Raw genomic sequence first — 19,235 nt, 5'->3', positions numbered from 1 at the left:
AAGGCCACAGAATGCTGAAAAGACTCTAAATACATTCGATCTGTACGTAGATGAAAGATTCAATTCACATAGACTGAGGGTATATCTCTGTCGGCAAAGCCGACTGATACTTTTTACTTGTTGAGATATACTAGTTCAAATTGGGACAATGCACTGACTGTATCGCCTCCTTATAAAACAATGTCATGTAAGGTGCGCCTTGACTAACTTTTGCGTATTCTGAAACAGCAATGTTCATATACGAGAAAAATCCGAAAACAAAAAAAAAAAAAAAAAAAGAACGCTGGAGGAATTTTTAAATAAATCGAGGTCCAATTTCAAATTTTTAGGTTTTTTGTCTGTCTGTCTGGCTGGCTGATGCACACGATAACTCTCGAACGGACCAACCGTCTAAACTTAGTTTAAGTTCGAAGATGGGCCATATCGGTTCACTCCTTCGGATACCTCCCCCACAAAAGTTCAAAATTTTTCTGTAAAATGGTGTGAACGACAACTTTGCACATCCAAACTTTGCACATCGTATTATTCTTTCCAGATATATATCGTTTACGAATATAGACTATATTGGTCCACTCCTTCGGGTACCTCCTACACAAAATTCGGATAAAGTGAAGTTTAAGAGCTTCTCTCGGATCGTTTTGAATTTTTTTCAGCAAGTTGTCCTTGCGGCTCCCATTACGACGGTACAATTTTTTTTCTTGCGCAAGTTCATACTTCCTAAGGTATTGGCCTAAATGTTTCAAGAAACCCTGACGGCGCGAACCAAAATAGCAAATCCGCAAGATTGTTCTCGCAGGGAGTTTCTGATTGGTGCAGACTTTGCACATCATATTATTTCTTCCAGTCATGTATCAGGTTGGAATATGGGCTATATCGGTCCACTCCTTCAGCTACCTCCCACACAAAATTCGAAAAAAAACTGACGTTTCAGAGCTCCTCTCGGATCGTTTTGATTCTTTTTCCAAGTAGGTTGTTCTAGCGGCCTCATTTACAACGGTACAGTCTTTTTCTGGAGTAAGTCAATACTTTTTGAGATAATGGTCCAAGCTCCAAAACCCTCCCGGCACATACTAAAATGGCTATTGTGCAAGAGAACTCTAAAACTTTTTAGAAACAGTTTAACGTAATTTAATATTTCGATTTCTTTATGAAGAAGTTTGGTTACTAAAAATATTTGGCATACAGGAGCTTTTTGTGGTAAATATTTCAGATGCACCCCAGGTGTCTACATAAGCAATAACCAATTGGTAAGTCTACATACCAATAAATAACTAATGTCGAATATACAGAAAACTCAAATAAAGGTTTTTTTCTGGACGAGTATACATCAAAAAGTACAGTGAAACTGGGACAATATTGATTAGTTGCCAAGGAGAACCGTACCTAAAAATCGTGTGAGAAACATTTTTGTAGAATATTTGGATGTTGAAAAATCTCATCTTGTGGTACTTCTACTACGGTTAAAAAAATAAAGGACGAAAAGGATATGAAAGGAATTCAGTTAGAAGAATGAAATGTTCTACAAAAAGATTCACCAATCGATTTGACTGAAGACATGTAATCTCAAAACGAAGCTACAATAACGCCAAAGAGAGATATGCAGCTATTTTCCCAAGTATTATAGGGAAAAAATTAAAAAAATCCATCACGCGATATCTCAGAAAATTGACCTATGGCGAAAATTTCCTTTTGAGTTCTTAATATACTCACCAAGGGCTTTCACGTCCAAAAAGGAATTGTTCACCCCCAGACTTTTAGTTCCATTTTGTGTCACAGAAATTGTTATCGGACGAAATTGTTCACAAGTAAATTCCATTTTTTTGCAAAGTGATTTATTCTAGTCGTTATAAACAATCCAACGCATGTGAAACTGTGCTGTGCACGCTTAGGCTAAAAACTGTCAAACTTTACAAAAAAATTTCAAATGACGCCTGGCGACCCTCGTAAGAAAACTATTATTAAATTTGTCATTCCGTTTGTAACACATCGAAATATTCGTCGGGGACCCTATAAAGTATATACATATATTATTGATCAGCATAAAATTCTATGTCGATTTAACCATGTCCGTCTCTCCTTCCGTCTGTTGAAATCAAGATACAGCTCGCAATTTTAAAGATAGAGAGTCAATATTTGGTACAGACGTTTTTATTACTTGCAGGATGGTTGGTACGGAAATTGGATATACCGGTCCACCTTTTTGATATAGCCCCCATTGAACGGCTTCAGCTTCATTATCCTACCAAAATGGCTGAAATTCGGTACGTAGTCTTCTTTAGTGGTATAAAACTTTCCCCCAGAATTTTGTCGGTATCGGTCCGTGCCTTTTCGGTATTTTCAAGGGTTTTGCTTCATTATCACACCGAAATGGCTGAAATTTGGTACTTAGTCTACGTTGGTGGTATAAAACTTTCCCCCAGAACTTTGTCGGTATCGGTCCATGCCTTCATATGGGCTCCATAGAACGGTACCTCCCGATTTTCGGTATTTTGAACCTTGTAGACTCAATATTCCACCGAAATGGCTGAAATTTGGTATTTAGACTTCGTTGGGCGTACTCAAACTTACCCTTTAAATTTTTCGGTATAGGTCCATGCCTTCATATAGCTCCCATTGAAATGTACCTCCCGATTTTCCGTATTTTGAAGGTTGTGGCTTCAATATTCCACTAAAATGGCTGAAATTTGGTATTTAATCTTCAATGTGATATAAAACTGTTCGCCAGAAATTTGTCTGTACTTTTATATTGCGTCATTTCCGACTAAAATTCGTCGGTATAGGTCCACGTTTCGATATAGCCCCCCTTAGAACGGTATCTCCCGATTTTTGTAATACTGGTCCGCGCCTTTTCGGTATTTTCAAGGTTTTTGCTTCATTATCACACCGAAATGGCTGAAATTTGGTACTTAGTCTACGTTGGTGGTATAAAATTTTTCCCCAGAACTTTTTTTCGGTATCGGTCCATGCCTTCATATGGGCTCCATAGAACGGTACCTCCCGATTTTCGGTATTTTGAACCTTGTAGACTCAATATTCCACCGAAATGGCTGAAATTTGGTATTTAGACTTCGTTGGGCGTACTCAAACTTACCCTTTAAATTTTTCGGTATAGGTCCATGCCTTCATATAGCTCCCATTGAAATGTACCTCCCGATTTTCCGTATTTTGAAGGTTGTGGCTTCAATATTCCACTAAAATGGCTGAAATTTGGTATTTAATCTTCAATGTGATATAAAACTGTTCGCCAGAAATTTGTCTGTACTTTTATATTGCGCCATTTCCGACTAAAATTCGTCGGTATAGGTCCACGTTTCGATATAGCCCCCCTTAGAACGGTACCTCCCGATTTTTGTAATACTGAAGATTGTGACGTGAATATCCCACCGAAATGGCTGAAATTCGTTATTTATTCTTCCAATATTTATAAAATATTCCTGAAGAGTATTATCAGTATAGGTCCACGTTTTTCTATATCCCCATAGAAGCGTACTTCTTGATTTTCGGTATTTTTATGTTTTAGCCACATTCTTTTACCGAAATATAGGAATATTGGTATTTAGTCTTCTTTGAGTCTAAACACTTTCCGTCAGAAATTTGTCGGTATAGATCGACGTTTTGATTGCCTCACATTGTTTTAACGAAATTGCTGAAAAAAAATTAAATAAATTGATCAAGCTCGAGGTCTATGTTTTTTAAAATATCTTTATTTTATCGATATTTCGCAATTACAGTGTAATTGCGAAATATCTATGTCGAATATTGCAATATTTACAACACATGACGACGATAATCCTGATGATGCAATTCAGTGTAATTGCGAAATATCGATAAAATAAAGATATTTTAAAAAACATAGACCTCGAGCTTGATCAATTTATTTAATTTTAATCAATTATAAAGGTCGAATAAATCTAACAAAATTGAAATTGCTGAAATTTAGTATTAAGTCTTCTTCATACACGAAAGGAAACTAATTATTCCATTTTACTTCAATACAGTTTGTGGTGGAGGGTATAACAGGTTCGGCCCGGCCGAACTTAACGCCGTTCTTACTTGTCTTACAATAGCTGGATATACAACCAGTGTTGCAAAAGGGAGCTATAGACAATTTTTGATTGAACATATTCGATACAACTCATTGATGTGTGATATCTGGATAAGTACTTTAAAGAACAAAATGTGTTATTTTCGGACCGAACTGTTTATACCCTCCACCACATTAAAACACTGTATATTTCTATTCGACATATTCGCGAATACAATCTCTGTACTCAAACGTGGATCCATTTCCACCACTTTCTGCATGGAGGTTCTCCACCAAAACTATTTCCAAAATCCATATTACAGACGATATTTTTTAAAAATTATGCTAATAGCTTCGAGTTATAGAAAATCTTTCGAAAGCAAAAACGTGGACCTATATAAGCAATTCTCTGCGGGATTTAGAACACAAAATGCCAAACAAGAGCTAATGTGGTTGAAAATTCTGGGATACACGAAACCTATATGGGTTATATCCATTTGAAAGATTTTTTTAGTTATTGCTTCAATTCTGTTGGAGAATTAGGTTAAAAATTGTTGTATAAAGACTATACAGAACGTGACCTGATATGGTTCATTTTTAATTCTCAGCATTCAAGGACTAATAGGACTCTGTTCAGAAGTCCAAACTGGTATCTAAAATATTGTGATCTCTCTCTATTCACTGTATATACTTTGTGGTAATATTGCATATAAAATCAACTAAAAACAATTTAAAATAGCTTTATGTAACGCTACACAACATTTTTAACTTTCGTATTTTTTTGGGCAAGTTGGGCCCCCTCGAACTGAAATCCTGCTAACGTCACTGATTGAAACTATAGAAATCAAAGACGACAATTTTTTCCCCAATTTCGTAAAATACGTAATTTTTGCAAAGAAATGGAGAAAGAAATATTTTTTTTTGGTTAGGTAAATAGAATTGTTGCCTTAAGAAACGTTTGAATAAATTACCGTAGATATTTTATTCTTCCTCAGGAACTAAAGTTTAGTGATATTCCAAATTTAGTGGAATATGTGTGTGTCTACACAACGTTGTGACATTAATTAAATGAAATTAAATTCAAAACAAATATAAATAGAATGGATTATGAAAAGGTCGTCAATAATGAATATTATTGATAAATATGAATATTAACAAGTGAGCAAAGGCTATAGTCGGGACGGGGCCGACCATGTGATACCCTACACCACTACCCCTGTGCATAAGCTTTTCACAGGTAAACATTTCTTTTAGTGAATATAATCCGACTACCACCGAAAATAATATGCCTCTTTCTCTGGGACCCCCATAAGCAACCAAAATTTCGTGACCATCCGATCCAAATTACGACCTGTAGCTTGATTGCAAAAAATGGAAGAATTGGATGCATTACCGACTATTGTGGTATCTCCCTTGTTTGACCACATTCGCCAACCTGCTCTACACCAATGTAAAGGTAATATTTTCTTCTTCCATTGGCAGGCTTTGCCGTTAGAATACCCCTACTAGAAGCCGATATATTCACAAAGAATAAAACTTTTAATTTGTCTCCAAATCAGTTTTTCCCCATTCCGACCCCTAAATATTATCCGACTATCACCAAAATCAATAGGCTTCTTCCTCTGTGGGGCCCCCATCTACCCCCAAAATTTCGTCACTATCCGGTCAAAATTCCAACTTGTAGCGTGATTACAAAAAATGGAAAAATTGGGTATATTACCGAATTTTGCAATATCTCGGTTTGCTCACTTACGCCAACATACTTTGCATCAATATAAACGAGATCTTTTCTTCTTCCATTGACGGGTATTCCTTTTGGAATACTCCAACCAGAAGCGGAGATATTCCCATAAGAAAAAAACCTTGACTTTTCTCCACATAAGCTTTTCGCTTATTCCGACTCCTGAATATTATCCGACCATCACCAAACTAAATAGGCTTCTTCCTCTGTGGGACCGACATCCACTCCCAAAAAATTCGTGACGATCCGATCAAAATTGCGACCTGTAGCGTGATTACAAACAAATCAGAAAATGGGATACATTGCCGACTATTGCGATATCTCTGTTGTTTGAGCAGCTACGACAACCTACTTTACATCGTTGTAAAGGTTATATTTTCTTCTTTCCTTGCCAGGTTTTGCTTTTGATATACGTCTTAATGAAACGGAGATATTGGCTTTGAAATAAAACGTAGACCTTTTATCCAAATAAGTTTTTGACCATTCCGAGCCCTGTATATTATCTGACCATCATTAAAATCAGTAGGCTTCTTCCTCTGTGGGACCCCCATTAACCCCTAAAATTTCGTGACGATCCGATCAAAATTGCGACCTGTGGCGTGATTACAAAAAAATCGGAAAATGGGATGCATTATCGACTATTGCCATATCTCTGCTATTTGACCACCTGCGACAACTTACTTTACATCGTTGTAAAGGTGGTATTTTCTACTTTCCTTGCCAGGTTTTGCTTTAAATATACCTCTTAAAGAAACAGTGATATTGGCTTTGAAATAAAATGTTGACTTTTCTCCAAATAAGTGTTTGCCCATTCCGACCCCTAAATATTATCCGACCATCACCAAAATCAATAGGCTTCTTAATCTGTGAGACCCCCATTAACCCTCAAATTTTCGTGACGATCCGATCAAAATTGCGACCTGTAACGTGATTTCCGAAAAAATGGATAAATGGGATGTATTATCGACTATTGCGATATCTCCGTTATTTGGTCACCTACGCCGACCTAGCTTGCAATATTGTATAGATGAAATCTTTTACTTTCACAGCCAGGCTTTACTTTTGGAAAGTCCCCAACCAAAGCTCTGATATTCGTCATTATAATTAAAATTGCAAAAATGAAAATTTGGGTTTTATTTGCGACTATTGTGATATCTTCGTTGTTTGATCACCTACGAGAACCTACTTTACATCATTATAAAGGCGATATTTTCTACTTTTATTGTCAGGTTTCGCTTTTGGTATACCCCGTATAGAAGCTGAGATATTCGCTTTGGAAAAAAACGTTGTCTTTTTATCCACATAAGTTTTTTGTCCATTCCGACCCCTAAATATTATCCGACTATCACCAAAATCAATAGGCTTCTTCCCCACCGGGACCCCCATCAACCCCCAAAATTTCGTGACGATCCGATCAAAATTGCGACCTGTAGCGTGATTACAAGGTTTAGATGGACAGACGGACAGACGGACGGACGGACGGACTGACGGACGGACACACATAGCCAGATCGACTCAGCTCGTCGAGACATTAATTTTGGTATATATAAGTATGGGTCTACGACCATTATTTCGATGCGTTACAAACTTTTTGGCCAAAACCAACTTATAATACCCTCCCCACATAGTGGTGTAGGGTATAATGAATATTATTGAATTTAAATGATGAAACAGGTGCTTTTGAAAAGTGGGATACTATATACTATTTCCCCTTATGTCAGGTAATAATGAGCCAACATGTTGGATAAATTAAAAATAAAGAGTATTTATTTTATTTAAACGAACCATGCACCAATGCCCATTTAGCCATGGGCCTACTTACAATATCCGGCATGCTGTGCTCTTTAAGCCTGGCAAATTGAAATACAAAGTCTTAGCATGTCAACAGTACCTCCAGCATTTTGTATTAAATTTTCCTGAACAGTTCATAGCAGCATCAACAATTTGTCATCTTAAGAATATTTTATTGAATTTATGTGAGAAAGAAGATTAAACGTGCCTTGTGTGCAAACACCCGAAACAATAACGCCAACAAGAACACGAAGATATTCTTCTCTACTAATGTACTTTAATTTATGTTAATATGTTTCCACCACCCTGCCTCCACTCCAACACTAATTTTCATTTCATTCCATTCCATTACAGTACTACAACATGTGGCTAAGTCTCGTGGGTGCTATTCTCTGTGTCGCTGTCATGTTCTTGATATCATGGGCAACCGCCTTGATCACATTTGCTGTGGTATTGGCACTGTACTTAATCGTAGCATATCGTAAGCCTGACGTAAATTGGGGCTCCACCACCCAGGCCCAAACGTACAAGAATGCTTTGATTTCTGTACAACAGTTGAACAATGTTGAGGAGCATGTTAAAAATTATCGTCCGCAAATTTTGGTACTCTCTGGCTTGCCCAATACCCGTCCGGTGTTGGTCGATTTCGCCTATATGCTAACCAAGAATTTGTCGTTGATGGTTTGCGGTCACGTATTGCGTGGCAGTAGCTCACAACGTTATCGCAACTATTTACAGGAACGTGCCACCACTTGGTTCCGTAGACATCGTGTTAAAGGTTTCTATTCATTGGTGGATGGTGAAGATTTTGAATCTGGATCCCGAGCATTGATGCAGGTTAGTATAATGTTATTGTTATTATTTTCGCTTCTAATGGTGGTGACTTAGATGATGATGATGGTGTTTTGCGTAAATTAAGCATTGTTTAATGATTTCTTTGAACTAAAAAAAAAACAAATTAAATATGTATGTAAGTGTGTGTGTGTAGTTAGTGACTATAATGGAAAATAAAATTTGTTAAACATCCCTTACATAGTAACACGCCTTACAAGGAAAACCAAGGTCCTTACTTTTTTAAAAGAAATTGCAAGTTCGTGATTATCGTTAGATGGATGTACGGATGTATGTATGTATGTCCATACGGGTGAGAAGAAGTAATTGCCAGTCCAAACAAAACAAAAAAACCTTTTGTCTCGTCAACATTTCTCATTGAAATGAAGAGCAATTCATACAATGAATGAATTCTGACATGTCACTTACAAGGACTTGCCATGTTCTCTATGGTAATACACATGTATTTATACATTCGTCACTGGGTGGAAAGAATGAAAATTTGCTTTGACAGCATAACAAAGCAAACATTTAATATGCGTAGATGTGAATAAAATCAAATTAAATATTTGCGACCATATCATAACTGACATCTCAACACCTAATATAAATATAAACACAGGACAAAGAATGAAATCATATGGCAAAACACCACCCAAAAACATGCCTATGTGTGAGGATTTGTCAAACAATTTTAGCGTGGATATTTTAAAGGTCCATGACGTGGATTTTTTAAAGGTCCATGGCGTGGATTTTTTAAAGGTCCATGGAGTGGATTTTTTAAAGGTCCATGGCGTGGATTTTTTAAAGGTCCATGGGGTGGATTTTTTAAAGGTCCATGGCGTGGATTTTTTAAAGGTCCATGGCGTGGATTTTTTAAACGTCCATGGCGTGGATTTTTTAAAGGTCCATGGCGTGGATTTTTTAAAGGTCCATGGCGTGGATTTTTTAAAGGTCCATGGCGTGGATTTTTTAAAGGTCCATGGCGTGGATTTTTTAAAGGTCCATGGCGTGGATTTTTTAAAGGTCCATGGCGTGGATTTTTTAAAGGTCCATGGGGTGGATTTTTTAAAGGTCCATGGCGTGGATTTTTTAAAGGTCCATGGCGTGGATTTTTTAAACGTCCATGGCGTGGATTTTTTAAAGGTCCATGGCGTGGATTTTTTAAAGGTCCATGGCGTGGATTTTTTAAAGGTCCATGGCGTGGATTTTTTAAAGGTCCATGGGGTGGATTTTTTAAAGGTCCATGGCGTGGATTTTTTAAAGGTCCATGGCGTGGATTTTTTAAAGGTCCATGGCGTGGATTTTTTAAAGGTCCATGGCGTGGATTTTTTAAAGGTCCATGGCGTGGATTTTTTAAAGGTCCATGGCGTGGATTTTTTAAAGGTCCATGGCGTGGATTTTTTAAAGGTCCATGGCGTGGATTTTTTAAAGGTCCATGGGGTGGATTTTTTAAAGGTCCATGGCGTGGATTTTTTAAAGGTCCATGGCGTGGATTTTTTAAACGTCCATGGCGTGGATTTTTTAAAGGTCCATGGCGTGGATTTTTTAAAGGTCCATGGCGTGGATTTTTTAAAGGTCCATGGCGTGGATTTTTTAAAGGTCCATGGCGTGGATTTTTTAAAGGTCCATGGCGTGGATTTTTTAAAGGTCCATGGCGTGGATTTTTTAAAGGTCCATGGCGTGGATTTTTTAAAGGTCCATGGCGTGGATTTTTTAAAGGTCCATGGCGTGGATTTTTTAAAGGTCCATGGCGTGGATTTTTTAAAGGTCCATGGCGTGGATTTTTTAAAGGTCCATGGCGTGGATTTTTTAAAGGTCCATGGCGTGGATTTTTTAAAGGTCCATGGCGTGGATTTTTTAAAGGTCCATGGCGTGGATTTTTTAAAGGTCCATGGCGTGGATTTTTTAAAGGTCCATGGCGTGGATTTTTTAAAGGTCCATGGCGTGGATTTTTTAAAGGTCCATGGCGTGGATTTTTTAAAGGTCCATGGCGTGGATTTTTTAAAGGTCCATGGCGTGGATTTTTTAAAGGTCCATGGCGTGGATTTTTTAAAGGTCCATGGCGTGGATTTTTTAAAGGTCCATGGCGTGGATTTTTTAAAGGTCCATGGCGTGGATTTTTTAAAGGTCCATGGCGTGGATTTTTTAAAGGTCCATGGCGTGGATTTTTTAAAGGTCCATGGCGTGGATTTTTTAAAGGTCCATGGCGTGGATTTTTTAAAGGTCCATGGCGTGGATTTTTTAAAGGTCCATGGCGTGGATTTTTTAAAGGTCCATGGCGTGGATTTTTTAAAGGTCCATGGCGTGGATTTTTTAAAGGTCCATGGCGTGGATTTTTTAAAGGTCCATGGCGTGGATTTTTTAAAGGTCCATGGCGTGGATTTTTTAAAGGTCCATGGCGTGGATTTTTTAAAGGTCCATGGCGTGGATTTTTTAAAGGTCCATGGCGTGGATTTTTTAAAGGTCCATGGCGTGGATTTTTTAAAGGTCCATGGCGTGGATTTTTTAAAGGTCCATGGCGTGGATTTTTTAAAGGTCCATGGCGTGGATTTTTTAAAGGTCCATGGCGTGGATTTTTTAAAGGTCCATGGCGTGGATTTTTTAAAGGTCCATGGCGTGGATTTTTTAAAGGTCCATGGCGTGGATTTTTTAAAGGTCCATGGCGTGGATTTTTTAAAGGTCCATGGCGTGGATTTTTTAAAGGTCCATGGCGTGGATTTTTTAAAGGTCCATGGCGTGGATTTTTTAAAGGTCCATGGCGTGGATTTTTTAAAGGTCCATGGCGTGGATTTTTTAAAGGTCCATGGCGTGGATTTTTTAAAGGTCCATGGCGTGGATTTTTTAAAGGTCCATGGCGTGGATTTTTTAAAGGTCCATGGCGTGGATTTTTTAAAGGTCCATGGCGTGGATTTTTTAAAGGTCCATGGCGTGGATTTTTTAAAGGTCCATGGCGTGGATTTTTTAAAGGTCCATGGCGTGGATTTTTTAAAGGTCCATGGCGTGGATTTTTTAAAGGTCCATGGCGTGGATTTTTTAAAGGTCCATGGCGTGGATTTTTTTAAAGGTCCATGGCGTGGATTTTTAAAGGTCCATGGCGTGGATTTTTAAAGGTCCATGGCGTGGATTTTTTAAAGGTCCATGGGGTGGATTTTTTAAAGGTCCATGGGGTGGATTTTTTAAAGGTCCATGGGGTGGATTTTTTAAAGGTCCATGGCGTGGATTTTTTAAAGGTCCATGGCGTGGATTTTTTAAAGGTCCATGGCGTGGATTTTTTAAAGGTCCATGGCGTGGATTTTTTAAAGGTCCATGGCGTGGATTTTTCAAATGTCCATGGCGTAGATTTTTTAAAGGTCCATGGCGTGGATTTTTTAAAGGTCCATGGCGTGGTTTTTGTAAAGGTCCATGGCGTGGATTTTTTAAAGGTCCATGGCGTGGATTTTTTAAAGGTCCATGGCGTGGATTTTTCAAAGGTCCATGGCGTAGATTTTTTAAAGGTCCATGGCGTGGATTTTTTAAAGGTCCATGGCGTGGTTTTTGTAAAGGTCCATGGCGTGGATTTTTTAAAGGTCCATGGCGTGGATTTTTTAAAGGTCCATGGCGTGGATTTTTCAAAGGTCCATGGCGTAGATTTTTTAAAGGTCCATGGCGTGGATTTTTTAAAGGTCCATGGCGTGGATTGTTTAAAGGTCCATGGCGTGGATTTTTTAAAGGTCCATGGCGTGGATTTTTTAAAGGTCCATGGCGTGGATTTTTTAAAGGTCCATGGCGTGGATTTTTTAAAGGTCCATGGCGTGGATTTTTTAAAGGTCCATGGCGTGGATTTTTTAAAGGTCCATGGCGTGGATTTTTTAAAGGTCCATGGCGTGGATTTTTTAAAGGTCCATGGCGTGGATTTTTTAAAGGTCCATGGCGTGGATTTTTTAAAGGTCCATGGCGTGGATTTTTTAAAGGTCCATGGCGTGGATTTTTTAAAGGTCCATGGCGTGGATTTTTTAAAGGTCCATGGCGTGGATTTTTTAAAGGTCCATGGCGTGGATTTTTTAAAGGTCCATGGCGTGGATTTTTTAAAGGTCCATGGCGTGGATTTTTTAAAGGTCCATGGCGTGGATTTTTTAAAGGTCCATGGCGTGGATTTTTTAAAGGTCCATGGCGTGGATTTTTTAAAGGTCCATGGCGTGGATTTTTTAAAGGTCCATGGCGTGGATTTTTTAAAGGTCCATGGCGTGGATTTTTTAAAGGTCCATGGCGTGGATTTTTTAAAGGTCCATGGCGTGGATTTTTTAAAGGTCCATGGCGTGGATTTTTTAAAGGTCCATGGCGTGGATTTTTTAAAGGTCCATGGCGTGGATTTTTTAAAGGTCCATGGCGTGGATTTTTTAAAGGTCCATGGCGTGGATTTTTTAAAGGTCCATGGCGTGGATTTTTTAAAGGTCCATGGCGTGGATTTTTTAAAGGTCCATGGCGTGGATTTTTTAAAGGTCCATGGCGTGGATTTTTTAAAGGTCCATGGCGTGGATTTTTTAAAGGTCCATGGCGTGGATTTTTTAAAGGTCCATGGCGTGGATTTTTTAAAGGTCCATGGCGTGGATTTTTTAAAGGTCCATGGCGTGGATTTTTTAAAGGTCCATGGCGTGGATTTTTTTAAGGTCCATGGCGTGGATTTTTTAAAGGTCCATGGCGTGGATTTTTTAAAGGTCCATGGCGTGGATTTTTTAAAGGTCCATGGCGTGGATTTTTTTAAGGTCCATGGCGTGGATTTTTTAAAGGTCCATGGCGTGGATGTGTTAAAGGTCCATGGCGTGGATTTTTTAAAGGTCCATGGCGTGGATTTTTTAAAGGTCCATGGCGTGGATTTTTTAAATATCCATGGCGTGATTTTTTTTAAAGGTCCATGGCGTGATTTTTTTAAAGGTCCATGGCGTGATTTTTTTAAAGGTCCATGGCGTGGATTTTTTAAATATCCATGGCGTGGATTTTTTAAATATCCATGGCGTGATTTTTTTTAAAGGTCCATGGCGTGATTTTTTTAAAGGTCCATGGCGTGGATTTTTCAAGTTTTTGGCATATTAATCTTTACCACACGCTTTGGTTTTGCTGCATATTTATCATGGATGACATTTTGTGGCACGTTTTATAAAAACAAACATGTTTTTACACGAATTCGTTTGTAGTTCCCATAAAGCCATACGTTGTTTGCATTAAAAACTTCGTACCTTGCCACCTACTGACGTAAAAAACACACGTTAAAAGGAAACATGTCAGAAAATAAAACCATAGTTTATTGCAACCACACACACACACACATGTAGCATTTGTTCAGTGGGGTGTTTACATTTCAATAAACTTTATACGCCCCAATGTACCACTATTCATTATATGCAATTTATTTCTGAGGAACTCTTGTGGCGTATACGCTATGATCAACGTGTATACGTCAGTACTTCCTCTTGTATTCTGTTCATTTCTTTTAAATTTCTACTTTAAAATGTACTGATAATAATGTGCGTTCTAATAAAAAAGCAAAATATTTTTGCCACGTCATAAAACATCCTAAAATATTATTCCCATTGTATAGTTAATAAAGATTTATAACTTTTTGGTTTTGTTTTAATATACCCACCATGACTGGATGATGTGGATATTAGTAATGTGAACTGTGTAGGTGTGTTGTACAAAAATAAACACAGATCTCAATTCTTTTGTTCACATATTGGCAGGCAACCTTTCTTCATTAGTTATGATTTTACACATTTTTTCCATTCTCCCCATAGGCTTCCGGCATTGGCAAACTGAAACCGAATATTTTATTAATGGGCTACAAGGCAGACTGGCAGACCTGTGACCACAAGGATCTAAACCAATACTTTAATATAATGCACAAGGTAAGTATTCGCTTTCGAAATTGTTTTAGTTCACAGTTGCTGAACTCTCGCTATGAGATGTTGTTTCATTTGTCATTCAATTTAGAAACTCATCATGAAATAGCCTTTTTTGTATTTCCTTGCTACTCGTTGCTCGACGAACTTCGAACTTATTTCCATTTACGAGTTCTACTGAAACTCTTTGAGCATTGAGTAGTGATGACTGAACACTTACGAAAATAACCATAAAATTCGTGTCTCATTTTCAAGGCATTGGACATGTACTTATCCGTGGCTATACTACGTGTTCCAAATGGTTTGGATTGTTCACAAATATTGGGCGATGAAAGCAATGCCCAACGGAATATTTTGGATGTGCCACGTACGTTGCAGCCCAACGAAAGCTCTGCCGACCTCAATTCAGTCGAACGTACTGGACAAAATGGCTTGAGCGGCAGCATGGATTCGTTGAGTCGCAATGTATCCCAAGGTAAGCAGATGATGACCATATCTCTCCCACAAACACATCTATGACCCACACAGACACACCAAACTCATTCTGCCTAACAGAGAAACTAGTAAGCTTTAGGCTGTATACTGAAATAACTTCAGTTTCTGGAAACATTTTTCCAATGAAATTTCGAATACGGATTAATATAAATATTTATGAATGTTAATTAGTCTTACATTTATTGTTGTTGTTGTAGTATTTATTGATACTCGACAACAACAATTGCTGTTGAAACAAGGAATGCAAATTATTTTAATTATAAACTTTTAATGTGTTGATTTGTTCGAATGGATTACAGAGCTCGTCGAAAGGTTAATATAACCAGCGGCAATGGGAGATGGCCAACAAAAAATAGTTTTGAGTACAGTTTTGAAAAACTAAAATAAAACCTAATTATGCACTTATTATTATAATTAGTAAAGATCGTCCATAATGAGGGTAATATTTGAATTTTAGTAAAAACGAATATAGAATCAATCTATTTTGCTGATAAAATAACAAAAAAAAACTATACCATCAGAGGAGAGTAGCAAAAATAAATTCGAACAAAATTAGCCTTCACTTAAACTAAAAATCGTTTATGGCAGTATGTGTTCTACTGAATTTTTGGGCGCTTCGTTTTGGAAAGTAAGAACGGACAAGAGGATTTATATCTATAAGTGCACCTCGATTAATATCATCCATCGTGTAGAGAAGATTTACATGGATGAAATGCCCAAGAAATGTCACCTACATTAAGCTGATGGTATTTTGCCACCCTAGCCATATATGATGTTGTCGGTCCTGTTGTTTACTTTTTCATATGTCGAAGTTGAATTTTGGCGACAAAAGGCAGTACCCCTACTAAAAAAAGCATATTTTGGCACATGGTTTGCTATTGGTCGTGGTATGTTCAGTCACGTCCAGGGTCGCCATAGGGACCCATTAAGCCATACAGAATGAAACGAAAATGTATCACCCTTTTCTGCAGGATACATCAGCTGTTTATTGATTTAAAAGCTAGTTAACAATCTGCTTGTGTTCAAATGTGGTATGTTTAAATATCATGTGGCCTATTGAAATGGGACTAAAGAAAATTGTATAGCAGTGAAAATTATCTATAAGATTAACCTTAATGGTATTTTCGTAGGTTTTTCCATTTTTGAGCTATAGAAGTTCAAATTGGGACAATGAATTTATGCGTTATGCAAATATTAGCGACACGCAGTGGAAGAATATTCAAAACTGGCGAAATGACGACCTGAGGACTGCAACAGGGTGCCTTCTCATGACACCAGTGGACCGTCCTCATGAAGAGACAAAGCTTTTACCCGTGCATCAACACAACAAGATGTTGTCGATACAGTACAAGCTTGGGTGTTATCGTACTGAGCATCCCTGCTACATTCTAGTGCAAAAGCTTTCCCCATCCAGGCACGTCAGAAAAGATCTTCATGATCTATATAGTAAGAGGACTAAAGGTACAAACGGTGACCTTTAGATAACGATACCATCAGGCTTGAATAGTATTAACACTGATGCAGTTACGCAGGCAGTACAAAGATACAGTGTGAATGCCGTACTCGGAAACCACCCCCAGCAACCGCAGCAAAAGAACACCAACTGACAAAGGAAACACGAGTTGTTTTAGTCTAAATAAAACCGGGCATGCAGTCGTCGCTACTCGTATTGGGCCCGAATTGATAGCACGACACCCAATACATGCCCCGCATGTGGATTGGGACCGTACGACACGGCTGTCTCCTGATTCGTATGGTCACAGTCAGTCTAGGTTGCAGAATTTTCTAATCTGGGCTCAGAGTACCCAGAACCAGATAACTGAAAAAGATATACGAACGAAAATATTTGCGATGCTACAGCAAAAACAACAACTGAAAGTCGCTTATTAGAGGTACGGGTGTATGCGATTTGTGGATGATCGATGACCAGGCGATTAGAAGATTCGTTGTTCGGTTTTGTAGAAGATCGGTATCTCGATGATTCGATGTTCAGATGTAGGTGATTTAAAGATGATCGGGAACTCGATGATTCGTTGTTCGGTTTTGCAGATGATCAAGAAGACGATATTTGTGGGTAAGAGATTTATAAATGATAGGGAACTCGACGATGATCGGGAACTTCGAGCACAACCATTGTCGATCATCAGAGAATCGGGTGTAGGTAATTCGTAGATAATCGGTAACACTATGATCAGACGATTCGTAGATAATCGGGAACTTAAAGATTCGAAGTTCGGTGCTCGTGGTGTAGTTGTTGGTTGCCCGAGCAGCTGTGTTATAAGCTTTGTTCCAGAACTAAAAAGTTTAAAAAAATTTTACGACTTTTACATATTTTACCAGAGAAACCGTTCCCGTACACAAAAAAAGTTGTAAAATGTTCACTACTAAAATTGCGCTGAATGACGCTCTCTTTAAAAACTTTTTACACGAAAAATTTTAGCGTGTATAAAATTGTAGTAACATGGCTGCCGCCTCCTGATTGGCTTGTTGGCCGACTTTGACATTTGTTCCAGTTTTTTTTACGTTTTTTCCATTTTTTCGTTCCCGTACATTTTCAAAATACTTTTGTGTGAGAACAATTTTTTTACAGTTTTCTCTTTTACGAGTTTTACTATTAAAAAGAACGGGAACAAAACTCCGGGTTCGTTGTGCAGTTTTTCGGGAACTTAGCTATTCGAGGTTAACGCTGCTCGATAGCATCTATAGCATGCTAGTAGTACTAACTAGTGGAACAAACCCCGAAGACTGAGCGGAACAACAACCGAACGTGAAGCAAAACATCACCCGAAGATGGAGTGGTACAACACCAGAATTGGTAGAGTGTACCTTCCAAAAGTAATACCTAACACTGTCAGTATAGGGACCCTGAATAACATTCGTATTTATACGTTCGTTTTTCATCGAAATAAGAGTATAAAACCCCAAGTATGTTTGGACGAAATGCATTTCAGACAATTTGGAGTCGATTTAGCACCGTCGTCTGTCTAGCTGGCCGGAGCGCACGATGCCTCTCCAGCGGATTAAGCTAATATGAATAGGGGTGCACTCATTGATATGAGAGAAGTCTCCCTTGCCCCGTCTTGGATGTTTGTGAAACAGTTATTATTATATTATTATATAATAGTTTGTCCAAACTTAACATAAATTCGAAGATGGGCCATATCGGTCCACTCCCTCGGGTACCTCCCCCACAACATTTAAATTTTTTTTCGTAAAAATAATAACTCTCGAAGGGACTAACCGATTTGGTCCACTTCGTAATAATTCCACTAGATTCCTTAGAGTACCTCCCACACAAAATTTCGGAATATCCAGTTTAAGACCTCCTCTCGAATCGTTTAATTTTTGCTGTAGCACAAGATTCTTCAGAGGCAAGTACATACTTCCTGAGAAAATGGGCAGAAAGATGTAAAAACCCGCTATGTCACCAAGTGTAGTGGATGGAGTGCACGATAACTGTCGAACGGATTAACCGATTTGGTCCAAAATTTGGCAGTCGTAATTTTTTGCCCAAACCTAAATCAAGTTCTAAGATGGAACTTATTGGTCCACTCCTTTGGGTACCTCCCCCACAAAAGTTCAAAACTTTTCGCTAAAATTATGCGCTCTATCTCTCTCTCTCTAAAAGGCAGTAACCGATTTGGCCCCCAATTTGCACATTGTAATATTTCTACGAGACATAGATCAGGTTAGAATATTGGCTATATATACCAAGTACTTCGGGTATCACCCACACAAAATTTCGGAAAAGTGCAGTTTAGGACCTCCTTTCGAATCGTTTTGATTTTTCTTGAAACAGTTTGCACTCAAGGCTCCTATCATTACGGTACAAGTTTTTCAGTGGTAAGTCCATCCTTCTGGAGAAAATAAGCTGTAAAAAAACCCTACGGCCACCATGTGCAGTGGTTGGTGCGCACGATAACTCTCGAGCCGAATACTGCGTTGGTTCACACTTTGCATATCGTAATATTTCTTCGAATATTAGATGAAATACGAAGGTGGTGCTTTTAGGTCCACTCCTTCCGGTACCTCCCCCACAAAAGTTCGAAAATATGCGCCAAAATGGTACGCCTGATATCTTATAAACGGATTTACCGATTTGCTCCAAACTTTGGATCTCGAAATTTTTATACCCTCAGCATTTATGCTAACGAGGGTATATACACTTTCATACGGGCAAAATCTGCCTCATCGAAATAATGATTTTAGACCCGAAGTATGTGTACAAGTTCCGATACAGGGGTATGGACTTGTAGGGGTTCTAAATCTACAGAGTAGTTTTAGAGCCGAAATTAATTGTTGCCCAAAGACGAACAACAACAACACTTTATTGAATATAGACAACACAACAAGTATTCAGGCGATACTTACGTGTTGCTATTGGGAAACTGGTGGTGTAGGTTAAATGAAACACTTAGTTTATCTTTATAGACGCAGGCGGTCTGAAACTTTGGTTTTATTTTATGTTTTATAA

The 19,235-nt window shown here is 38.3% G+C and overlaps 1 protein-coding gene across 2 annotated transcripts in view; it reads left to right on the top strand.

The window, feature by feature from the left end:
- Positions 1–19,235, top strand: part of LOC141402756 (bumetanide-sensitive sodium-(potassium)-chloride cotransporter-like) — a 325,712-nt gene that overhangs the window by 263,515 nt on the left and 42,962 nt on the right. For both annotated transcript variants that reach the window (XM_073984675.1, XM_073984674.1), the window contains exons 15-17: positions 7,911–8,393; positions 14,162–14,272; positions 14,522–14,741. In XM_073984675.1, the coding sequence (XP_073840776.1) occupies positions 7,911–8,393; positions 14,162–14,272; positions 14,522–14,741 (814 nt within the window). The remainder of the gene's footprint in view (positions 1–7,910; positions 8,394–14,161; positions 14,273–14,521; positions 14,742–19,235) is intronic.

This window comes from Musca autumnalis, unplaced genomic scaffold (assembly GCF_047663935.1).
Source record: "Musca autumnalis isolate F117 unplaced genomic scaffold, ASM4766393v1 scaffold_4, whole genome shotgun sequence".
Taxonomy (NCBI): Eukaryota; Metazoa; Arthropoda; class Insecta; order Diptera; family Muscidae; genus Musca; species Musca autumnalis.
This window is presented reverse-complemented; position numbering and strand designations above follow the sequence as displayed.